Source organism: Astyanax mexicanus, chromosome 18 (genome assembly GCF_023375975.1).
Source record: "Astyanax mexicanus isolate ESR-SI-001 chromosome 18, AstMex3_surface, whole genome shotgun sequence".
Lineage (NCBI taxonomy): Eukaryota > Metazoa > Chordata > Actinopteri > Characiformes > Acestrorhamphidae > Astyanax > Astyanax mexicanus.
In genome coordinates, this window is record NC_064425.1 from 37066307 (window position 1) to 37092851 (window position 26545).

At 37.6% G+C, this 26545-nt stretch overlaps 2 protein-coding genes across 2 annotated transcripts in view; one reads left to right on the forward strand and one right to left on the reverse strand.

The window, feature by feature from the left end:
- The window catches only part of col4a4 (collagen, type IV, alpha 4), a 136643-nt gene that overhangs the window by 60440 nt on the left and 49658 nt on the right, over positions 1 to 26545 (reverse strand). The window contains exons 5-19 of the mRNA XM_022676942.2: positions 17381 to 17515; positions 17145 to 17189; positions 15732 to 15848; positions 15558 to 15626; positions 14422 to 14457; positions 12692 to 12754; positions 12134 to 12169; positions 11990 to 12031; positions 11648 to 11728; positions 8374 to 8418; positions 7325 to 7387; positions 7168 to 7212; positions 7016 to 7069; positions 5659 to 5719; positions 5296 to 5400 (exon numbers count right to left, since the gene is read on the reverse strand). Of these exons, the coding sequence (XP_022532663.2) occupies positions 5296 to 5400; positions 5659 to 5719; positions 7016 to 7069; positions 7168 to 7212; positions 7325 to 7387; positions 8374 to 8418; positions 11648 to 11728; positions 11990 to 12031; positions 12134 to 12169; positions 12692 to 12754; positions 14422 to 14457; positions 15558 to 15626; positions 15732 to 15848; positions 17145 to 17189; positions 17381 to 17515 (997 nt within the window). The remainder of the gene's footprint in view (positions 1 to 5295; positions 5401 to 5658; positions 5720 to 7015; positions 7070 to 7167; positions 7213 to 7324; positions 7388 to 8373; positions 8419 to 11647; positions 11729 to 11989; positions 12032 to 12133; positions 12170 to 12691; positions 12755 to 14421; positions 14458 to 15557; positions 15627 to 15731; positions 15849 to 17144; positions 17190 to 17380; positions 17516 to 26545) is intronic.
- Positions 20774 to 26545, forward strand: part of col4a3 (collagen, type IV, alpha 3) — a 181402-nt gene continuing 175630 nt past the window's right edge. Inside the window, exon 1 of the mRNA XM_049467026.1 lies at positions 20774 to 20946. Within this exon, the coding sequence (XP_049322983.1) occupies positions 20941 to 20946 (6 nt within the window). The 5' untranslated portion in view covers positions 20774 to 20940. The remainder of the gene's footprint in view (positions 20947 to 26545) is intronic.

Here is a 26545-nt window from a genome sequence, read left to right on the forward strand (position 1 = left end):
TTTCTTATTGATTACTTTCTCATTTATGATTTGGTATCTTGTCATTTATTAAGTATTTCTCATTTATTTCATATATTTGATTTCTTTATAATTTGAGTTTGAGTGTTGGTTAATTTGGTGGGATTATTTTATTTTGAAGATTTCCTGATTTTTGTATTTTGTGTTTGGATTACTTTAATTTGGGTTAAATTCTGGTTATTTGGACTTTCTTCTCTTTCTTCTGTTTAGCAGAACTGTGTGTGTGTGTGTGTGTGTGTGTGTGTTGTGGTGGTTGTACTGTGGTGTGGTAAAGAGGGGCTGCGAGAGACCAGGACTAAATAAGATAAGTGTTTTTCTCTTTTATATAGTTGTTGTAATTAATTGTGTAGTTTTAATTTGAAATATAGTTCTGGTAAAATTATTAGTGGTCTCTCCCCTCTACCATTTGCCATACTTAATTTTGTTTCTTTTTTGGCTGGACAGGAGCTGTGGGCCAAAGCGACAGAGCTTGGGGTGTGGAGTATCTTTTCACCATTCTGTAGTGTAGAGCACTTGGTGTTTGAGATATGCAGTGCAGTCATGTGTGGTGTGTGTAGTGTAGGTGACCTCGTATCCTTTTTCTGCTCCTTTCTGCCGCGGTAAGCCCTCAGTCCAGTCCTGGCCTGAGTCTTAATATTAATTTGTCTGTCCAGTGTTTGTGTGTGTGTGTGTGAATGTTTTAAAAATAATTGTTAATAAAATTGTGTTTAAATATTTGGAACTCCGTCTCTGGTCTCAAAGTGTTCTAGATCTGCGTGTCTTTAATTTTCTTGGCTTTAAGGGCCAGTTATATTTCCTAGAGGTGAAATTCCCTTAGGTGGCGTAGTCGTGCACTATTTACTATAAATATTTATTAGTATTCTTACTCTCTCTTGCCGCATATATATATAAAAAAAAAAAATTTGTAGCCTCTGTGCTAGCTAATGCTAACCGCCTACTTTAGCTCAGCTACTCAAACAGCCCGCTCTATGCTAGCTAATGCTAGCCACCTACTTTAGCTCGGCTACTCAAACAGCCCACTCTATGCTAGCTAATGCTAGCCACCTACTTTAGCTCGGCTACTCAAACAGCCCACTCTATGCTAGCTAATGCCGCTGTGGGGCTGCCCCTCCTCCGCTGGAGAACAGTCACCCATTCTAAAAAACAGAGTCTGCGATTCTAATTGGTCATGACACGGAGACTCACAGCCAATCAGAAGCACAGCCTCTGTTCAGGCGTTGCTGTTCTCCAAGCAGTGGGGGGGGGGCAGCGCGGTGGCTTTCACGCACAACCATCTCTAGGGTTTACAGAGAACGATCCAAAAAAATCTGAGAAAATATCCAGTGAGCTGCAGTTCAGTTCTGTGGGAGCAAATGCTTTTTTGTATGGAGTCAAATTGGGGTCTTTAATGCTGACGAGAAAACAAAAAAAAAATCTCCACGAATTGCAAAAAAAAATCTAATTTTGCAAACAAAGAAGAGAACATAAGTTACCTTTTTTCAATTGTAATATATTTTTTAGAATGAATCTTTTGGAAAAACACTTTTTCTTTGCGTTTTGCACTTTGCGTTCCTTTTTTCTTTTTGCAATACTTTCCCTCCTTTGCGTTCCTCCGTTTTGTTTGCGAGTCTATTTTGACCCCTTTTTGACGTGGGGGCGTGGGGAGAGGAGAGGGGCGTGGCTATGGAGGAACGCATCATCAGCTGGAGCCTCTGATTTCATATGTAATGCTGCAGGCCGGCCAGTTCAACCGGCTGCCCTGACGGACGCTAACCAGGCTGAACAACAGCTATTTATAGTTCATAAGTTAATGATAATAATTTATTTTACATATATCTAATTACTGGATTATATAATATTGTTGTTTTCAGTTGTTAAATTAAGCAAAGGGCTGAATTTCGCTTCTTTTTCTCCAGCGTTCTTGCTGCAGTTACACGCGGCCGCCTGTAGATGGTGGATTTTAACAGTGAAAAACGCCATTAAAACACAACGCTGCACAAACGCTCTCAATAAAAAGGAAAAACACAGAACGTTTAATTTGGACTTCAATATAATATAGATAAAATAAGATAATAAAACCGAACATAACATAAAAAATTATGTATTAATCTCCCTGTGGAAATTAGACTGTTCCAGGAACTTTTATACAGATACACACAAAACACATGAGAGGAGACTGTGAGATAAGGCTAGACACACATGTGCAGTGTGCCCATATAAAGTTATCCTTCAAGCAATACTATATTAATTATTAAAATAATAATAGAGAATAGGAAAACATTTAAATGTCAGATGTAAGATACAGTACCTCACACTAAAGAGCAAATATTACTTTTGATATTTTGTAAAATCACACTGGAAATTGTACATTAATATTTTTTTTATGTTCTGTTTTATTATTTTATTTTATATATATTATATTAAAGTCTAAATTAAACTTGCAGGTCTTTCTGTGTTTTACCTTTTTATTCTGAGTGTTTACAGAGTATATGGTTCCATCAAGGAAGTAGTAAGTTTCCCGGCCGTGGTACAAATTAAACGTTCTGTGTTTTTCCTTTTTATTTAGAGCGTTTGTGCAGCGTTGTGTTTTAATGGCGTTTTTCACTGTTAAAATCCACCATCTACAGGCGGCCGCGTGTAACTGCAGCAAGAACGCTGGAGAAAAAAGAAGCTAAAATTCAGCCTTTTGCTTAATTTAACAACTGAAAACAACAATATTATATAATTCAGTAGTTAGGTATTTGTAAAATAAATTATTAGCATTAACTTATGAACTATAACTGTTAAATAGCTGTTGTTCAGCCTGGTTAGAGTCCAGGCTGAGCAGAGGCTCCAGCTGATGACGCGTTCCTCCATAGCCACGCCCCTCTCCTCTCCCCACGACCCCACGTCAAAAAGGGGTCAAAATAGACTCGCAAACAAAACGGAGGAACGCAAAGGAGGGAAAGTATTGCAAAAAGAAAAAAGGAACGCAAAGTGCAAAACGCAAAGAAAAAGTGTTTTTGCAAAAGATTCATTCTAAAAAATATATTACAATTGAAAAAAGGTAACTTATGTTCTCTTCTTTGTTTGCAAAATTAGATTTTTTTGCAATTGGTGGAGATTTTTTTCGTGACAGTTTTATTTTCTCGTCAGCATTAAAGACCCCAATTTGACTCCATATTTTTTGATGCCAGAGGTCAGAGTAAAACGGCCAGTCTGGTTTGAGCTGATAAAATGGCAACAGCAGCTCAAAAAAACACTCGTTACAATCGAGGTCTGCAGAAGAGCATCTCTGAATGCACAACACGTCCAACCTTGAGGCAGATGGGCTACAGCAGCAGATGTTCACACCAGGTGCCACTCCTGCAGCTAGGAACAGGAAACTGAAGCTACAATTCACACAGGATCTCCAAAATTGGACAGTAGAAGATTGAGACTGATGAGTCTCAATTTCTGCTGCGACATTCGGATGGTTGGGTCAGAATTTGGCATCAACAACATGAAAGCATGGATTCATCCTGCCTTGTATCAGCGGTTCAGGCTGGTGGTGGTGGTGATTTAATGGTGTGGGGGATATTTTCCAGGCACATTTTTGCTCCATGTCATAAAGCATGAATCATCTCAGACTGGTTTCTTGAACAGGACAATGACTTCACTGTATTGGAATGGCCTCCACAGTCACCAGATCTCAATCCATTAGAGCAGCTTTGGGATGTGGTGAATCGGGAGATTCACATCATGGATGTGCAGCCAACAAATCTGCAGCAACTGCGTGATGCTCTCATGTGAATATGGATCAGACTCTCAGATTTTGTTGAATCTGTGCCATAAAGGATTAAGGCAGTTCTAAAGACAAAAGGGGGTCCGACCCGCTACTAGCAGCGTGTACCTAATAAAGTGGCCTGTGAGTGTATATTGTACTGTTTGAGTGCCTTGCTATCCTTTTAAGATAGTCACTAAACTGTGACTTTCCCCACTGTCAGACTAATTGGGGCAGGGGTGTCCAAACTTTTTTTGTTGGGGGCCAGAAGGAGAAATATATTTGAAGTCACGTACCACACTCTGTAATAAAACAAATAATGAAATATACCACTTTAAATAATACTTTTTTCCTGATTATTTCATTTACACACCATTTTACTTGACTAACTGTATTTATCTTTGATAGTGTTGTGTAAACTAAGATTTTTCAAATTAATGTTTAATTTCATGATGTCTCTTAATATTAAACTCCTTAATTACGGCAACTTTTAGACTCTTTGGCCCGTTTTTCTGCACTAGAAATGCGCACCCTCTCCGCTTTTACACTCTTTGGCCCGTTTTTCTGAGCTAGATATGCGCACCCTCTCCGCTTTTAGACTCTTTGGCCCGATTTTCTGCGGGAGAATTGCGCACCCTCTCCTCTTTTACACTCTTTGGCCCGTTTTTCTGCACTAGATAAGCGCACTCTCTCTGCTTTTAGACTCTTTGGCCCGTTTTTCTGCACTAGAAATGCGCACTCTCTTCGCTTTTAGACTCTTTGGCCCGTTTTTCTGCGCTAGAAATGCGCACTCTGTCCGCTTTTAGACTCTTTGGACCGTTTCTGACACCTAGCGTTCAAACTTTGAATCTCACATTATAAAAACCTGCTTAACAGCGGGCCAACTTTCATTCTATTTCTAAAATACCTCGCAGGCCGCTCCAAAAAAGGAAACGGGCCGCAAATGGCCCGCGGGCCGTAGTTTGGACACCCCTGAATTAGGGATTATCTTAACTTATGTTATCGTAACCTTTTTCTCCCTTTATAATAAAAACCTTCATTTAAAAATTGCTTTTTGTGTTGTCTCAAATATTTAAATGTGTTTAATAATTTGAAACATATAAAAGTGAAAAACACGCATAACAAAATAAGAAATCAAGAAGGGGGCAAACATTTCTTCACACCACTGTAGCTGTAGTTACATACGAGGAATTATTACAGGCATTACATTGTAGAATAGAATTTTCAAATTACGTTTTAAAATTGTCTTAGATTTACCAGTCTAAGCATTTCTGTGTACATGCTTTCCCATAGTTTCGATGCCAGGTTGGCTACATACAGATAGCCTATTCTCAGGATCACAGGTCAAAAGTCAATTTCCTTAACAGGGGAGGGCTGAGCCACACATTCTGTTACTGACCACTCCAACACCACCCCCTGCACTGAAGAACTAGTTCGTTAAACATTCACATTAATAAAAAAATAAGAAATACAACAATATATACAAAATTTAATATAAAAATATCTGAAGGCATTATGAACATTATGAAAGTGTTAGCAACAACTAACCCTCATACCTTTTATGCTTAATCCTGGAAACCCTTTAGGGCCAGGCAGGCCCATCATTCCCATGTCTCCTTTATCACCAAAAAACCCTGGAGGTCCTGGATCTCCTACAGATCCTGTGATGTACACAGACACACCAGTTACAAAGTTTAATGCATGCACTTTACTTCAATCAGAGTAATTTGTATCTAAGAGAGTGACATCACTAATATAAATGTAATAACATTCAAACAGCCATTATAAAAGAACAATTTCTTTGGTTGTGAGCTATCAAATAACAAGTGTAAACAGTACAGTAATATAATATAAACGACTTTAGATAAGCTTTAATGAAACGTGAGCAGGTGCACTACATGTACATCTAAATGTCTTACCTGTTATATTTAAATAATGAAATGTTGTCTCGCCTTGGGGTCCAGCATCTCCTGGGAATCCCTGTTAAACATTCATAATCGCTATTAGCTAGAATCAAAAGTTGAGGCTGAATGTGACGGTGCTGAATGTGATGGGGCTCAATGTGACGGGGCTGAACGTGACGGGGCTGAACGTGACGGGGCTGAACGTGATGGGGCTGCATGTGACAGGGTCAATTGTGACGGGGCTGAACGTGACAGGGCTGCATGTGACGGGGCTGAACGTGACAGGGTAAATTGTGACGGGGCTGAACGTGACAGGGCTGCATGTGACAGGGTCAATTGTGACGGGGGTGAACGTAACAGGGCTGCATGTGACAGGGTCAATTGTGACGGGGCTGAACATGACAGGGCTGCATGTGACGGGGCTGAACGTGACAGGGTCAATTGTGACGGGGCTGAACATGACAGGGCTGCATGTGACGGGGCTGAACGTGACAGGGTCAATTGTGACGGGGCTGAACGTGACAGGGCTGCATGTGACAGGGTCAATTGTGACGGGGGTGAACGTAACAGGGCTGCATGTGACAGGGTCAATTGTGACGGGGGTGAACGTAACAGGGCTGCATGTGACAGGGTCAATTGTGACGGGGGTGAACGTGACGGGGCTGAACGTGACAGGGCTGCATGTGACAGGGCTGCATGTGAAGGGGCTGAACGTGACAGGGCTGCATGTGACGGGGCTGAATGTGACGGGGCTGAACGTGACAGGGCTGCATGTGACAGGGCTGCGTGTGACAGGGCTGAACGTGACGGGGCTGAACTTGACAGGGCTGCATGTGACGGGGCTGAATGTGACGGGGCTGAACATGACGGGGCTGAACCTGACGGGGCTGAATGTGACAGGGTCAATTGTGACGGGGCTGAACGTGACGGAGCTGAATGTGACGGGGCTGAACGTGACGTGGATAATTGTGACGGGGCTGAATGTGACGGGGCTGAACAAGTCGGGGCTGAACGTGACGGGGCTGAACGTGACGGGGATGAATGTGACGGGGCTGAACAAGACGGGGCTGAACAAGTCGGGGCTGAACGTCACGGGGCTGAACGTGACGGGAATGAATGTGACGGGGATGAATGTGACGGGGATGAACGTGACGGGGATGAACGTGACGGGGATAATTGTGACGGGGCTGAATGTGACTGGGCTGAGTGTCATGGGGTCGAATGTAACAGGGCTGATTATAATGGGGCTGAATGTGACGGGGCTGAATGTGACGGGGCTGAATGTGACGGGGCTGAATGTGACAGGGCTGAATGTGACGGGGCTCAGGGAACTGTAAACTTAAAGGAAAATCAGGGAACATATTCTAAAAACCTTTTGTCCTTTGTTGCCAATAAGACCAGGGAGACCATCGCTACCACGTCCACCCTGTAAGAACAAGCAGAAGGTTAACTCTGCATAATTACACACGCACACACACACACACACACACACACACACACACACACACACAAACATATTTGTACCTCAAGTCCTTGTATGCCAGGTAGTCCAGGGTATCCAGGGGCTCCCTTAGTATACATATATAGTGTGATTAATGAAATACAGATACAAAATAAATTTAACTACATTATAAGAACTGTGTACTGTGTATACCGTTTGGATAATAAAACTCAGACTTACTCTGATTCCTGGGAAACCCGGGATTCCTTTTTCTCCCTTCTCCCCAGGAGGTCCAATTTCTCCCTGAAAATCAGACACATCAATAAATATTTGATTCAGTTCTCAATTTTTCTGAACATCATGCTTATATCGCAAATTAGCGCTAGAAAAAAACAAACCTAAGATTGTGATTTTTTTACAGTAAGCTGAGGAAGGCTATCTTTATCCATTTAACAATAGAAGAAGAAGAAAGAGTGGTGTTGGCTGAAATCCGAGTGCCCCTGGTGTGCAGGCATGCCATGCAGCAGTATGAGAACAACAGATTACACTACTTTTAAAAGGTACCAGGACTTTAAAAAGGTACCAGGAATGCACCACACAGACACACAAAGACATGCACATGTAAGAGAGAAAAAACACTGTTCATAAAGTCTAATTATTTGATTAGAATTTGCCAAAATCAGTCCTAAAAGGAAAATGCATGTTTCTATGGGAATACACTGCCATCTACTGGTCAGAAGGTGTATTGTGTAGCTAGGAATGCAGCTTCCCTTCTTTTAGCTAGACCCTGTTGACCATGTGATGTTAATTTATTTAGCTTTTAGTTCCAGCTAGCTAATTTAGCACTGCTCTCTATGTGATCTCAATGTTGTAAGAAGCTAATTTTATTTCTATGGTTCCTCATAGCTGTTTAAATGGAGAAGCAAACTGACTAGTGGCTCTTTTTTGTCTGATTTACAATCAAGTGCACATTATGTATGTCCCTTATTCTAGTTTATTATTTTAAATAGTTGTAAATTTCCTTTGTTTTGCTGTTTTATCTTTAAACCAAATAATCTGAGCTGTATTATGCTGAAAAGATTGAGTGTATGCTGTAATGAATTATATGATAAAGTGAGTCTGGTTTTGACACTGAAAGGAAATGCTGTTAAAGTGGAGAAGCAAACTGACTTGCTGCAGTAAAATTCTAGAATTACTAGAATTGGCTCCAGTAAAAGCTCAGAACCAACCCAGTGGTGCATCTGCTTTATTGAGGGACGAAGACAAGGGAGTTACACACACATACTTACTTTAAAACCAGTAGGTCCACACTGTCCTTTAACTCCTTTTCTCCCCTTAAAGAAAAATATGATTGTCAACATCCAAAAAAACAATGCATATGTACACAAGCATGCATCCCCCACACATCCATCCAGCTATCCACATACATATACGTTTCGTACAAATGTTAAATTCCTGCCATGAATCTAAAACACCCACATAAATGCTCACATCTTATTGGGAGATCAAACACTGATCTTCTCCCTATCATTCTACATAACCCACCCATCAGGTTATAGTGCTTACTAAATAATTCATAGCTGCTGGTAAAGAACATGGTCACATTGTATAAATTAATTTAAAAAAGGCTCTAGGAGGCTAAATTTGGCTAGTGTACCTCTTGGTTTTAGACATGACTTACAGATGAACTCAATGATTTTTTGTCCAGCTGACAGACTTTTATAGGGTGTGAATCATTAGACTGAGAGTAGCAGGATGGTTGGGCTTATGTATGGAGCAACACACACTCCCAATTTATGGTGTGCTGATCTTAGTGAACCATCGGTCATGTGTTTCCTCTTATGTCAGGGTTTTCAGCTAGCATTTTCAGCAGGATAAAGCTCACCTGTGTAAAGCAAGTTTTTTTTACTTGGTGCATAATTTATCATCATATATTTGTTTTTGTGTATATTACAGAACAGAACAGTTCCAACTTGAAAATCTAACTTGTAGAAAGTGTTCGGTCTGCTCTAAACTGTAATTGCGTTTTTACAATAAAACTGTATAACTGTTTATACAGTTTCTAGCGCTTGCTATGCTTTTGCTAGGCAGCTGCTACTGCATTCCAGTTAGATGCTTTGTAGTTGCTAGAAGGCTGTTATGATATCCCACGTAATTGATAAGTAGACGGTTGATGTGCTTTTGCCAAGCAGTTTCTACGCTGTCCCAAGTGGTTTCTAGGATCTTGCCTGGTGGTTATGGTATGGTTGGTAAGATACTGTAAGTGATCTATAATATTTGCTAGAATAAAATATTTAAAATATACAGTATATATATATATATATATATATATATATATTAAAACATACAGATTATTAAACATGTCATAAAAATAATCTCATGATAATAATAATGATAGAAATCATGCACTCTGCATACTAAATATATGAGTAGATTTTATTTATTTAGTAGATTTATTTCTACTATCCCCATCACCTACCCCGACACCACTGCCTCTTTTCAAACTGCTGCTGATGCATCATTGCTGAGTAGCAAAGTGCAAAGTGAAGCTCGTTTCTGATAGATCAGCTCACAGTGATGAGATGTTAGAGCGACATCTACTCACCCAGAGAGAGAGCAAGGCCAAATGTGCTCTCTCAGACTCCGACAGCTTAAGGCAAGCTGCATGACTGGGATTCAAACCAGGGGTATCATAATGGCAGTGCTTGAAACACTTGGCACCCCATAAACAGTCATGTGAAAAAATTAGGACACCTATTTTTTTCTTAACATATTTGGACATGTAGCTATTTAATATCAATTTTATCAGTAATGAGAGATCCAAGTAATATGACTAAACACTCAAACATTTAGGAAAGCCTTTTTACAACTTTCTGTAAAATGTAATTTAAAAAGAATGCAATTTCTGGTGATGAATAAATTAGGACACCCCTATATATTGACCCATTTAAAATAGATAAGATCACACAAAGGTGTATCACATCAGGTGCACATGATCAGAACATTGTTACCCAGCATTTTAAATGAGGGTTGCCTTATTTAAACCTCAGAAATTTAGTTTGGTGTGTCCCTGTGTCCCTGTTGAAGTGAGAGTGAGTGCCATGGTGAGATCCACAGAGCTGCCTGAGGCCTTTAAGAAAGAAGATTGTGGCTGTGTATGAGTCTGGTAATGGATTTAAAAAGATTGACATCAGCCCTTCCACCATCCGGAAAATTGTTTACAAGTGTAGGACATTCAAAACAACTGTGACCATGCCCAGGTCTGACCATCCAAGCAAGTTCACCCCCGGAGCAGACCGTAAGGTGCTAAAAGTAGTCATGAAAAAAACTAAAATTTCATCACAGGAACTACAGCAGGCTCTTGCTACTGTCAATGTGAAAGTGCCTGACTCAACTATCAGAAAGAGACTACACAAGCTTAATTGTCAAGGGAGGTGTGCAAGGAGAAAAACTTTGTTTTCTAAGAAAAACATTAAGGCCAGACTGAAGTTTGCCAGAGAGAATGCAGACAAAGACCAGGACGTCTGGAATAATGTTCTTTGGACAGATGAGTCTAAAGTTAAATTATTTGGACACCAGAACAGAAGACATGTTGAGCGGAAACCAAATACAGCATTCCAATAACAGCACCTCATACCAACTGTGAAACATGGAGGTGGAAGTGTCATGGTTTGGGGATGCTTTGCTGCAGTAGGACCTGGCCAGCTCACCATCACAGAATCCACAATGAATTCTGCTGTGTATCAGAGGGTGCTTGAGGAATATGTGAAACCATCAGTAAAAAAAATTAAAGCTGAAGCGGAACTGGACCCTGCAACATGACAAGAACCCAAAACATTCCAGTAAATCCACCAAGGACTGCCTAAAAACTAAGAAGTGGGGAACCCTGGAATGGCCAACTCAAAGTCCAGATCTCATTCCAATCGAGATGCTGTGGAGTGATTTAAAACAAGCTGTACATGCAAGAAGCCCCTCAAACATCTCACAGCTGAAAAAATTCTGTGTTGAAGAGTGGGGAAAACTTTCTTCAGATTAATGTCAGAGATTGCTACAAGAAGCGTCTCACTGGTGTTATTTTAGCCAAAGGGGGCAACGCTAGTTATTAGAGGGTAGGGTCTCTTAACGTTTTCTTCCATAATAATATGTTTTTAATAATACTATTTTTGTTTCATGAGTAAAACAATGTTAATTTTCGTTGTTAATTGCAATTAAATAACTTTCTTTTCCAAAAAAATGATATTTGCACATTTCGTAATAAAGAGCTGACTATTTCATGAGGTGTCCTAATTTTTTCACATGACTGTAAGCAGATATAATCGGCTTCTGGTAGTTTCTTTTGTATTATGCAGGTTTTGGCATTGCATATTATATTTATTTTACATGTTAATGCACATCCAATGGTGTGACTAATGTAATTGATTTATAATATTATGAACCACATAATAACAGAGATGCTCATTGCTTTGTTATTTGTAATATTTTTTTCTTATGCATCCTGTTGGGCAACCCTTATAGAAGAAAATGTGTATAGGTAGAAGACAGTGAGCCACGATTACATTTTACCTTGTCTCCTTTCTGGTAGTAATCTTCTGGTGGCTCAATCACTTCATAAGGACCTGGAGGGCCCTGCTCTCCTATGATCCCCTTTAAAACATGAGGATTACATCATTACACACAGAGAAACACACACACAATCTCATGTAAGTACAACACGTGTACATGTATGTTATATGTGTGTATGTTGCTATGCTAAAAATCTTGGGGCCCTAACTGATTCATATGCATTATTTGATCAATACAGAAATAAAGAAAAAAAGAGTCACTTTGCAAAACTGTGATTGTCTAAAACCCATGCCTTAAGTACAGTCTTGTGTAGTGTAGTGTAGTGTAGTGTAGTGACCATACCTCATCACCTTTCAGACCAAATATTGATTTCCCTGTGTCTCCCTAAAGTGCAAATAGAATATATTGATTATTATAGTTCAGGAACATCTCAAACCAGAGTTTTAATAGAATATTAAAATAAAAAAGAATAAAAAAACAACATACTGGAGGCCCTCTAGCACCAGGATCACCATCTCTACCCTACAGAAAACAGATCGATTTAATGAACAGATTGCAAGAGACTGAGAGACTGCAAGGTATATAATATTTTATATTACAGAGTTTCTAGTGATAAATCTTCAATAAATCTTATTCTAATTAATAGTCAATCGTTGTGCTTGACTAGAAGCTTGGACGTGAAACATTCATTAAATAGTTGAAATTGGTAATAATAAAAATGTTTGGAGGAGAGCTGTAAAAGCAAATAATCCATTTTTAAACTGAGCTTGTTTTATGTCCAACACTAACCCAGCACTCCTACATTCTGTAAATTAGTTCTGATGAACAAACAAAGATTTACACACAATGAAATATGTTTATTATATGTTAATATGAGGAATTTAGTGATTTAAAGTAAAATACAGAGTGCTGTAAGGAATTTTGCACTGCATTTAAAGCGTCTGTGACACATACTTCCCCATAGGCTCTTTTATGTTGAGGGGGAACGCTACCTAGTTCTAGAATTAGAGCCAAACCCACCACGCTAGGAAATCAACATCTTACTGTTATTCCAGGCTCTCCATTCAATCCAGGTGAACCTTTATGACCTCGCTCGCCGTCATTTCCCTGTCAGAATGGAAAAAACAAAACCATTTGATACTAAAAAGAATCAAACACAGGCAGGGTTAAATGTGTAAAGGTTTAACCCTCTAAGGCTTCAAAGTTTAAAGCTGATCCACCTAATTAAGCTTTGAACTCCATCAAAAAGAGACTTTCTCAAATACACTTCCTTGTCTTCAGTAAATCAGTCTTCACTTTTTAGGGTGGAACAGAACATTCTATTAGAAACCCCCTGTCAAATGTCATGATATAATTAAAAAAAATGCAAAAGCTCAGTTTTTAAATGTAAAAAGACTAAATTCATGCTGTTTTTTACATTATTTCAGAAAACTTTAAAACAAATCTTTAAAACTTTCTAACCAATAGTTATCAGTAAATTGTATTTTTGCTTTTATTATTATTACTATACATTTTTTATTTATTTTATAATTGTTTTTTCTGCCCTTTTATTTTTAATCTCTGTTTTTTATACTGATTTTTAAAATTTATAGTTTTTATAATTAAATGATTGGCCTTTTTTCTATGTCTTAAATTCTATCTTACTATTTTCAAACTCCTATGTAATGCTCAAATACATTGTACATGGCGGTGACTCTGAAATTATTCTGAGTTTGAATAAACACTAACGCTAATTCAAAGTTTGAATAAACACTGCTTGATTGATTAATCAGGGATTATAGAATATCAAAAGCTTGTGGAATATGCTTCAAACATTACATCAACCAATTTAACTAATTGAAATGGTTCCTATTATTTGGACTCCAGAATGAAGATGTTTCTGTAATTTGTGTCTCAGTTGTGGGGCAAAATACCAATATTGCATATCGTCTATGTTTGCGATACAATATCGATACATGGCTATACATTATTAAAGTTACTGCTTCATTACTCCACATGGTGGCACTATAATCAAATGAAGAGGGTAAACATGTGTTGAAGAATATTGGTTGTTAAATTCTGTGAAGCTGTCGTCAATAAAAAATGAATAAATAAATAAATAAAAATATATAAAGCTTTCTCTCGCATCCACAGTTAATCCTGTTGGATGTGGTTGGTCCTCCTTGGTGGTATGCTAACATTACCCTGGATACCGTGGCTCTTGATGCATCACAAAGACTTGCTGTCTTGGTCACAGATGCTCCAGCAAGACGTGCACCAACAATGTGTTCTCTTTTGAACTCTGGTATGTCACCCATAATGTTGTGTGCATTGCAATATTTTGAGCAGAACTGTGCTCTTTCCCTGCTAATTAAACCTTCACACTCTGCTCTTACTGGTGCAATGTGCAATTAATGAAGATTGGACACCAGGCAGGTCCAATTTAGCCATGTGTATATATAATGTTTATTCCTCCTCCTGCAGCTCTGAGGGAGTTTTTCCTTGCCTCCGCGCTCACTGGGGGTTCTGTATTCTGTATTTTCTATATTTAATGTTTTGCCTGATTCTTTGTCCTGTGATCATGTTTGTGTAAAGCTGCTTTGTGACAACACAAGTTGTAAAAAGCGCTATACAATTTGATATGTATAGTATATCAGTATCACAGTATCATGATGTCATCATTTTCGCAGGCAACCCATCATGATAATATTGTATTGTGAGAAGCCCTGTGATTCCCACTGTGGATGCATACAATTTTAAATGCTTTAAAATCTGTTTTGAATGAACACACTTACCTTTGGTCCAGGATTACCAGGCAGTCCAGCCCTACCCTGTTAAGCAGATCAAAATACAGAAACACAATAACTTCATAATTAATATGACAATTTACTACAAATAGCTTATTATTTTAGTTTCATAAGGATAAAATACAACAAAACAACCAGAGTCCACTGAACTAAATAGAATAAAATAAGACATGACAAGCTAAGAGCGTAGCACACGACTGAGAAATAGCAGAATATTCAAGTTAAGAGTATGTATACAGCGCTGGAATAAAAATAACAGACCACTTAAAAATTATGTTTTTTCTTGATTTTACCAAACTGAAAACCTCTGGAATATAATCAAGAGGAAGCTGGAGGATCACAAGCCATCCAACCAAACTGAACTGCTTGAATTTTTGCACCAGGAGTGGCATAAAGTTATCCAAAAGCAAAGCAGTGTGTAAGACTGGTGGAGGAGAACATGCCACGATGCATGAAAACTGTGATTAAAAACCAGGGTTATTCCACTAAATATTGATTTCTGAACTATTAAAACTTTATGAATATGATCTTGTTTTATTTGCATTATTTGAAGTTTGAAAGCTTTGTATCTTTTTTGTTATTTCAGCCATTTCTCATTTTCTAAAAATAAATGCTCTAAATGTGGCTTTAGTTTATAGAATAAAACAGCTATGTTTATTTTACTCAAACATATACCTAGAAAAAGCTAAATTGGAGAAACTGCTTCAGAATGTGAAGTGGTCTCTATTTTTTTTTCCAGAGCTTTATATGCACTGAGGAATCTGGTAATTGAGCTAAAATCCATAATTTAAAATCTTAGCAAGCTAAATGTTTTTAAGTCTAGTTTAAATATCTAAAATTAAAAATATTTACCATATTAATATTTATATGTGTTCATATATTTTATTTCTAAAATATTTTTTGCTTGTAATGAAAGTGCTGAAAATTGTAAATTCATTGGAGATATTTTGCTTGTTTTTACTTGTTTGTCAACTATTTTAGTGAATTAAACGACTTACTTATTATAATACTTTAATAATCTTAGAGTGCTGTATTTATGACTACTCCAATAACCAGCTAAATGCAGTGATCTGAATATTAACTGAATAAAAGAGTAAAAGAGACAGAAGGGAAGTTTAACTCACAGGAGGACCAGGGTAGGATGTATATTTGTAGGTAAGATCTCCTTTCAGTCCTTTTGGTCCTTGACAACCCTGCACACAATATAAATGATGAGCCATTAATAATTAATTAAAATTATTATAAATTGATCACACTGATCAGAACAGTAATCGCAAAGTTCTGCTGGCTGCTCTTACTTTTGGTGCAGGTCTGCAACTTTCCCCAGGAAGGCCAGGGGGTCCAGGTTCACCCGGCGATCCTTTACACCCGTCTACTCCTGGAAGGCCAGGAAGACCCCCAGGCCCAGGATGACCCTATGAGATGACATCAAAATAATCAAAAAGTCCAGACAGAAACTGGGAGAGACATAATGATTAATGAGTGTGTTTGCTGTTCACTGTGCTATCACTACACGCAATTAATACTCTGGGATTTCACTTTAATTTTACTAAACTTCACATTTATCATTATATTAGACCAAGATCCCCTGCACTCCTGCGCTTGCAGTGCTGTTCAGCACTTTAGAGGCCAAAGAAGAACTAACTGACCATATGATTAATGAATAACTATTTAATTTTCTGAAATTTTCCAAAATGTCAGACCAATGGTACGATACAAAGAAATGTCCACATATATATTTCAGAGTTGATTTCACATCATGAGGTCACATTTTGAAGTAGTTACATAGAGTTATTACTTACTCATTTTGTTTTTCTACAGTCCCTAAAGTGCACTGGGTGCTGAAGAGGTGAGAAGGTGATGGGATTTTGCCTCATACTTGGTCAAATATAATCATATACAAGTTTTCAGTTTCCACCTACACTCTAAAAACATAGAGATCAGGTAAATTGGATAATCTAAATTGCCCAGAAATACAGTATGTAATGTTTTAAATTGTCCTGGTATTTTTGTGTGTGGTATGTACATAAGTATGTACGTGTAAGTATGTAAATGTATGGACTGTGTGCCCAGATATGGATTTGCACTACTGGGTCACTGCTGTAGTGCCTACAGTCCTCCAGGTGGACGGTTGTTTCTGGTTGAGAGTATGCGGTACGTGATTGGCTGCTGCTTCCCACTGGTGTGTTTGTGGATGAGTGCTGAGTGTAAATGGTTGTGTGTAAAAGCATCATTGGGTTTCTAGAAAGCGCTTTATAGGTGTAACTTCATTTATTCATTCTTTCATGCAATAAAACAAATCAGCGTTTTAATAAAACAAAAAAAAAAATGTGCGCTGCCATGTTTTTTCCTTGAAGAGGTAATTTCATCAGCAAGCACCGGATTTTTCCTCCCTGCTTTAATAATGAGAGGTTAGCAGTGTTCTGGCTGTCACCTGCCTCACCCAGCACAACTACTGCACCATTAACAATAAAATCACACCATTAACACTGCTACTGTGCCAACCACATTCAGCATCATTACTGCACCATACCATGACATCTCTACTGTAGTATTAGCATCACTATCACAGTCTTAGCCACACTGCAGAATAATCTACACAAAAGAAAGATATGTTAATTTTTGATTCTTTTTAAAAGGCTATATCAAACTCTTGGCTGCAGACAATAAACTATAGTTAAACATTCTGTTTCTGTTTATAATACACTCACCGGGACACCCTGTAGTCCAGGGAAGCCAGGTCTTCCTGGATCACCCTAAAATAAAACACAGGCAAGCAAAATAATATGATTTGTAACTGTAATATGATGATATTAAAAAAAAACACACACATTTCCTTAAATCATCTAAATAACAATAAACTGTATGTTATTGTAAATATAATATAAAATATAAATAATATATAAAAAAATATAAAAATAAGTAAATATGAGTAGCTTTGACGTACTTGATCTCCTTGTTGTCCAGATTCCCCAGGAAACCCTTGATATCCCTGTAATCCTTTGTCTCCAGGAGGCCCCGTCCGGCCTGGAAATCCTATAGGCCCCTGAAGACCCGGTCTCCCCAGAGAACCAGGCAATCCCTATAGGGAAGTATAATATATTTATTACTATACATCCATTACTGCAACACATTCCAAAAAAGGAGGGATGGTAAAAATTCTCCAAATATTTTTAAAAGGTACAGGGCAGAACCGTAGACAGGCCAGTCCACTATTCATAGTACCCATGCCCTCTTCTTATACAGCCATGCTTTTGTAATGTGTGCAACTTGTGGTTTTGCATTATCTTGTTCAACAATGATGTACCTAAACAGATTTTAACATTTTTTACATTTTCTGCATTAATGCTGCATCACAGGTGTGTACTGACATACCCCATACCATGACACAACCTGGTTGACTTACTGAGGATTTTTCATCGCAATTATTTATAGGACAAAAAATCTTCCAAAAAACAAACAAACAAACAAACAAACAAACAAAAAAAACACATACATACATACATACATACATACATACATACACACATACATATATAGTGCTGTTAACACACACAATTAATCTGGAAACTTTAATGCATTAAATTTTTTCATGCATTAATTGTTTTGGGCCTAAGGTCCTGCCATAATTTTCATTTTTTACAGGGACTGGTGACATACAAAGTGTTTTTACCATGGTTTGGTGGTATCTAACAATGTAAAATTTAGAAATTTAGACAAGACCTTGTTGCAAAAATAAGTACACCCCAATGAAAGGCTTAGGAGCAAAACTTTAATTTACAATAAAACATTCTAATTAACAAAAAAAAAAAAAAAAAAAAACCCAGCCGAGTTAATTATTTCACATACTGGTGTCCAGTAAACTAGAGGTCTGCATGGACTGCGTTTTTAAACATGCTTCTCTCCACTTCCGCTCGTTTTAGTCTCGTTGCCACCTGCTCCCACCAAAAATCACTTGTTTAAATCCCGTGCTCACATGCCACATACGCATTTCTTCTGCTCCTGGCCGCAGTCCTAATATGAATTGAATTAATTAAATTTAGTGCCTGAAATTTAGCTAAGTATTTATTAAAACAGCAATATAGCGCTGTCCCATTTCTTACCATAGTCCAAACACATGCCTTCAGGTGAAAGAGCAGTTTATATTATGTGCTGTATTAATTTGAGTCAAAATGAAGATTTTGTAATCTATGTTTTTCACTTGATTATGAGGTGCACTATCAATGAACGTCTGTTTTCTGGTCTATTTTCATACATAAGGCACACAGTAAACTTAGATTTCCACCAAAGCTGGGTGTAGCAGCATTAGCGATTAGCGATTAGCACTAGTAAATGTGGACTGACAGCGCTCCAGCAGTGCTAGCCGAGGTTAGCAGCAGGCTACAGGCCAATAATACTCACCTCTGAATGACGAAAGAGCTAGCGCGGTTAGCGGCTAATGCTAATACTGCTCCAGTCTTGAGTTTGGTGCTGAGAACTAAATCAAAACTCCTGTATAACTCTGTATTTCAGTGTAGTGACTTTACTGCTCCTTAATAACTGACTGGTAAAATTCATACATAAGACTCACCAGATTATAAGGTGCACTGATGATTTTTAGGAAAATTGAAGGATTGTATAGTGCAAAAAATATTATTAACCTTATTATTCCGGTTATGGGTTAAACACATGTTCTATGATCTTTTAAAAATTTTGGAAATTGTTCATATGGATAGAGAAATATTTATAATAATCCTACTTTTCATTTATTAAAAATGTATTTATGTTGAGAACTGTATATATTTCTACCATATTACTCGCCCTGAATTACCACATTATATGGAAGTATATTAATAAATGAAATTAAGTTAAGCAAATAAAATATTTGTTAGTTAAAACAGCAGTGTTATTATTACATAGAGGCAGTTATCCGCTCCTGGTCTGGGACTCACAGTCAGGGAAATGCAGATTAAAAGATTGTAAATTGTATATGTTGCCAGTAGATGGCGACACAGGACGTGCAGTGCAGTGCTGCTCCAAAGCAAAAACTTATAATCTATTCCTTCATCTTTCAACAGATACAGACACTAAAACACAATAATGAGTTTTAGCTTCAGTCTCTTTACACTAGCTATTAGAACATCTATTGCACTCGAACACATGTGGATTATTGAGATCAGAAAATTATTAGCTGTAGATTAAACTAATGTTTGGAACTGGCTGTCGAGAGTCTCAATTAACATTTGTACCTCTAAATTTCTGATCAATGGTGTTAATAATGTATATTTAAATGTTTGAAATATCTGAAACCATATAATATTTACTGAAACATTTTATCAAGCGTAACATTATGACCAAATTCTAGTTTACAATAGTTTGCAACATGAAATGAATAGAAATAAACACAAAAAAAATTGTGAGTTTTTTTTATTTTTTTTTTAATGTTTTGTCAGTGTTTCAGCAAAAATAACCTAAAAAATTGTGATATATAAAGCGCACTGGATAATAAGGCACATTATGTGACCCTATAGCTGTGTCTTAATTCAGGGGCTGCATCCTTCGAAGGACTCATTTGAAGGCTGATTCCGTCACCGCGGTGCGACTAGGCTGTCCCATTTCAAAGACTCCTTCGAATGTGGCCGACAAAGACAGCCTACTCAGAAACGAAGGATGCACCGGGTGTATCCTTCTCAGCCTACAGTATCCCAAAATTCATTGGGTGCTGGCTTATTTCAGCACGAAAAAGGCGGAGTCAGCAGAGGAGTCGGCTGTATTATGTAGTTTAAAGATATTATAAATATTATTTATATATTATATAATTCATATTATTTCGTTTATATATATATATAAATATATAAGTTTTGTTTAGTTTATATATGTAGTATCATGTTTATGTTGTTATAAGTTAATAGTTTATAGATATATAAATACTTATATATTTATTTACATAAACTAAATTATATATATAGTATATATATATATATATATATATATATATATATATATATATATATAAAATACATAATACTATATAATATATAATATATATATATATATAATAAATAATATAACATAATACTTTATTCTAATTTATTCTCTTTTTACCAACTTCATTTCAAACCCCCTTTTATTTGTTTGTTCCACCCGTTCACATTTAAAATATTTAAGTAATTGCACAGTTAATTAACCTGGACTTAATAAGTTTGGTATTTTGTGATCTGAAGCAAAACGAGAATCAAAATCTCTGGCTCATTTCTCAGCTCAGACTTTGGTTGTGGCGGGTAGAATCTCAAACAGGAAACTCTGTAGGGTAGACTGTCCCATTTCAGTACTGCCATTGCAGCCTACCCATCCTTTGAAGGACACACCTTCGTAGACCGTGTCCTGAATTGAGACACAGCTTATGTCTAGAGGTAACTAATAAGTAGAGCTAAGCTAAGTAAACAAAACCTAAAATTCCTAAAAACACTTTTTTTCAAACGAGCGCTGGATGTTAATCTACACAGATTTCTCTCCTAAAAACGGTTTATGCGGGTGAGTAAATAGCTTCCGTTTATTTACAGTATGCTTAAACTTTAAGATTTCCACTAAGGTTGGGTGCAGCACATTAGCATTAGCCGCTAACCACAGCGCTAGTGGGACATAAATGCTGCTCGACAGCATTACACTGAGGAACCCTGAGTGCTCCGGTAAGCCAGGGCGATATTAGCATCGGTTCGTCCCACAGAGCTTGTTTGAGCGGCGAAAGAGCTAGCGGTTAGCGGCTAATGCTAATACTGTCTCGGTGCTGGAATACTAATCTGAAACCTGTATAAAGCTGTTCTTCAGTGGAGTGGCTTTACTGTTCCTCACAACCTGACTAATAAAATTCATACATAAAGTGCACTGAATTAAAAGGTGCTGTGACGATTTTTTTTTTTTGAATGAAAGGATTTTAAGTGCATCTTACAGTGCAAAAAATACTGTAATTTCATATTACTATAAACTGCATTCATGTCTAGCACACATTCTTTAGATCTGACCTGCACCGACACAGTGCACACATCCCTAACAGGGAGGTCACGCTGCAATCACACTAATAGCAGCTTTCTCCTACAGCTGTTTTGTGACGGGTTCAACCCTCTGTTAATTAAAAAATACCACTCATACACCCCCCACTCTCTCTCTCTCTCTCTCTCTCTCTCTATTTCTCAGCATATCTCTGAGAGCACCGGCCTCCAGACAAAAAAAAAACAGTAACTACCAGCCGTCCTTTACCTCCACTCCTGCTGATTAAAGTACAGTGAGGACAATGCATTAAGATTTAAAAGTGGCTAGAAGATCAACTTTTAGATTTTTTTAATGACACCTAAAGTAACTCTCCATGATGTTGTCCATATCTTAATAATTCAATTACATAAATGATGAAAAAGTTGTGGATTTTCCTGTTGACCTTTATAACTTTATGAAAAACAATCCACAAGTAAACAACTTCTAGCTGGGCTTTTAAAGTTCAGTCAAATATCAAACTTACACCTCTTAATGCCAGGTTCACGCTACACATTTTTTTCTCTCCTTTGATCGCCGACAAAAAATCTTGCGCTTGCTCAGTCGTGTGGTGTGAATTACTGAAAGACGCTCCCTTTTAGCTGTTTTGTGTTCATGGCTGCTTTGAGACATTACTTGTAAACAAATCAATTAAATTTGGTTTGATTTGTGCAGGATGCTAAACTGCTGCAGCTTAGCATTGGCCACTTTGCTGATGCTGATACATCAATTTCAAAATGATTTTCAGTATCAGACTGAGCGGAGAGATAGAGAGAGAGAGAAAGAGAGATGCTGTTAGACAGGGCATACTGTCAGTGGTTGTGACAGGAAATGATCAGTGTGTGTGCAGGTTTTCAGAGAGAGCAGAGCAGTGTGATAATTACTAAAGACTCTGTGGATTCCCGCACCCACAGCTTCTCTCTCGCTCTGTCTGTCTGCCTCTCTTTCTCTCTCTCCATAGTTTTGGGAAAGCCACAACAAAATGCAGCTGTTCAAATAATACCTACAGGCTAAAAATTCACACACACAGTTAATGTGGCAGAAATAATTCCAGGTTCACACTACTGGATTTTAGCATTGAATGTAGAGTCACTGACTGGTTTTGGTAAATCAGTGTTCTCTAGGGATTCACAGGTTGCTGTATGTGAACTGCTGAAAGGCAAGATCCGAGAGCTCATCTAGTGATTATCGATGACATACAAGCCCCAAACAAAAATCTAATGGGTGAAAAAATATCTTTACCTGTAAACAGCTCTAAATCCGGTAGTGAGAAAGATGTTATGACTAGGGGTGTAATGGTAACCAGAATTCACAGTTCGGTTTACACCCCGTATAAACCCCACGGTTCTGTATGATTTTGGTACGGTGGGTAAAAAATAGTGTTAAGCTGGGTTTCCCTCTGTTAACTTGTTTTGAACAGAGAGTTGTGCAGCTTATAGAATGCTATTATGCATGTATTCTGATGCATGTATCCTGAGGTAGTTAAACACAATACTCTCACATAGCTCATATTTTTATTAGGGCTATCAGCATTAAAGCGTTAATGCAAACAATTAATTTGTAATCAGTAATGTGTTCTTTTTTTTATGCAATTAATTATGTCACCAAGTTTGACCCCAACTTCCGCCGTAATCTGCCCCGCCCCCACATGACATTTTTTCTGCATTATGTTCGCTGCTTTTCACACGTACCTAAAGACTGCCGTGCATTCTCAGTGCGATTGCGCGAACCGTTGCCCCCATTATGGGTGATATAGACCTAAATATCACAATATTTCATAGTATTTTCACAATAACAATACTGTTGGTGATATGACAAAACACTGGATAAAAAAAAAATTAACTACTGCAACAAAATGAAAATGTAATTTTATTATTGCATACGATATGATTTGGCACACCCCTAACTGAGACATTAAAAAAAGATTTTTTCATATTTGATACTGGTCAGGGTATTTGATATTTCAGGGTATAATATCATTCACAATATTGAAAAATGTTGCCGATATTATTGTGTACGATACGATATGGCACACGCTTAGCTCCCATACAGTTACACACCTAGTCGTGACTTCTAGCCACAGCCAATGAGAGCACAGGACTGAGGAGAAAGCCAAGCCTGGAGTTATACAACAACAACCCTGCATGTCTTTATCTCTTTTCTTTTTCTTATACCTATACTTTACTTTTCTGTGCATTTCCTGGCATGTGGAATGCAGACAGTCTGGTTGTGGGTTTTTTCCTGGTGAAAAGGCTTGGTGTGTTTGTGGATGACCAGTGATTGTTCTGTGAGTAATCTACCTTCTAAACCCGAAAAAAGCAACACTGTGCTATATTGCTGAATAAGTCTGTCTAACCAAGCTCTGTACATTTTGTCATGTGATTCATTTGCATATGTTAACACATTAATATTGACCACTCTAATAAAGAGAAAGCTAAAGTTTACAAATATTGAGCGCCCTACAAAAAAAAAAAAACTACTGTAAGTCTTATGAGCAGTGTTTAATTATGGATGGTCAACATGCTGGCATGACTTTGTTTGTTGTTCTTGGTCTTTTTAATGAAAATGACGCAAACTCATCCTCCCACAGCATAGCAGACAGTACTGAGATTCTTCATCCCTTAAGAAATGACTGATCATTTCCTGTCACAACCACTGACAGTATGCCCTGTCTAACAGCATCTCTCTCTCTCTCTCTCTCTCTCTCTCTCTCTCTCTCTCTCTCTCTCTCTCTCTCTCTCTCTCTCTATCTCTCCCTATCTCTCCCTATCTCTCTCTATCTCTCTCTATCTCTCTGCTCAGAACAGTAAGCATTGTGACAACTAGTCTGTGGAATGGATGGCAAACAGACATACATATATTACATTTATACATTTATATTAACTTTTAAAATACAGTTCCATTCCAAAGTTTGGATACTTTCTTCTTTTTTCTACATTGTAAATGAATACTGAGGTTCTCCAGAATATGAAGGAACACATACGTAATTGTGTTAAACAAATCAAAATACTTTTAGCACTGATGGACTTACCCTGTGCAACAGAGATAAACCTTAAGTTCTTGAAATATTTTAGATTGACTGATCTTCATTTCATATAATATTTTTTTCTTTGCTTACTGTATTTGAGTAGTTCTTGCCATAAAATGAACATAGAACATTAATATAATAATTAGAACATTATTCAAATAGAACTATTCACTGTATACCAACTTTACAACTGATGCTCTCAAACTAAGAGGCAAGAAATTCAACTTATTAACTCTTGACGTTTTCAGCACAGCTGTTAACTGAAAGCCATTCCAGGTGACTCTACCTCTAAAACTGACTGAGAAAATGCAAAGATGTGTGAAGCTGTCATCTAAGCTAAAGGTGCAATTTGGAAGAATCTAAAATCTAAAACATATTTTGGTTTGTTTAACACTTTTTACTTTGCTAAATAATCCAAATTTTTCTTCATAGTTTGGATGACTTAAGTATTAAATCTACAAAGAAAACCTGACTGGTACTGTATCGACAATATAATGCGATATATCTCAATATCAATATTTTGCCCATGATAACAACATCACTGTGATACTGTGATTCTATTATACTTGATGAATCACAAGACAATTCTCGATGATACTTCACACTTCTGTGTTACTGAGGAGGATACAACAAAGTGCAGGGCTGTCTCTTTAACACACATACAATGACAGCAGCTCTTCCAAGTGTGGCTCTTTTTATTCCAATGTTATGAAATAGCCATAAATTACTATAAATTAGAACTGTGTAACATAAGCTTACAGAAAAAAAATACATAAAACCGCAAACTAGGCAACCCTTGGTTGGTTTTCTTACAAAGCTCCTCCTACAGGCTGTGAGTAAATGCTCACTGTCGTGATGCTGTTCCTCGAGTTCCTCCTGCTAGTCCCACCTGATTGTTTGAGCACAGCAGACTGAAGAATGCAGCATATAATCATGACTATAATATAATTAGAAAAAACTAACCATTCTAGGGTCATTCAGTAAACACTAGTCTTCTACTAGAACTTTTACCGGTTTCAGATTTCTGCAGCTCAAAATGCACTTCAAACCAAATCTGCACCAAATAATGAGTTATTTAGTAAAGTAAATATACAAATATGGACTAAACTGCTTCTGAAGCAAGTTAGCCAAACAGTGAGCTAAATGAACATCCCCACTACACACATAGCTATTTATCAACAGACCACATTCATAAAATTAGACAAACACACACCTTTACAAACGATGACTCCCACAGTAAAACCACAAACATGCACAGAAAGAGAGAAGTCATCCCAGTGTTTCTTACCATCAGCCTTTTAGCTCTCTCCATTCAGATAAGGCTTGTCCGTGGGTTACCTGTGTGCGACTTTTCTCTCTTTTGAGAGTTCTGTTCTATGGGATGATGTTTTCTCACTGCTCCATCATGATACACCTACATGTCTACAGCTATTGCCATCGAGCAGCTAGCAACTAGCCTGCCTCTTGCACTCTACCTGGGGCCTGTTCCCAGAATTTGCTGTAAGGAGAGACTGACTCTCTGATGGGCACAGGCAGAGGGCTCCTGAATCTGCAAGGGTATTTATTAAATTACAGATTACAGATTACAAGGGCGACTGAGAAAAACTTCATTTACCCTGTAATTAATAATTTAATCATCTAAAACAATATGAAATAATTAATTAACTAAAAACATATTAAATATCAACATTTGAAACATACTGTAAACAAATCAATATGATATATAGCACCATATTGATATTTTATCTCATCCCTAATGTGTGCACCACAAATGACAAGAGTTAGGTTACCTGGTCCTTCTTCTTCTTAAAATATGTCTAACTAAGTGTAAATGTATTTATTTACATGCTCATCACCAGCATGAGTGACAAGTTTAATAAATGCTGCACATACTTGTGCACACGTGTTTCTCCAGGCACCTGTGGGCCTGCTATTAACTGTGATCCTCACCATAATTGGGCTTCAGCACCTTAACAAGGTCGTCGTAAATATATCACTCTCACCTTAAAACATATCATTAAAGCTGACCGACATTCTACAAGGGCATACCCAAACACACACACACACGCACACAGACTT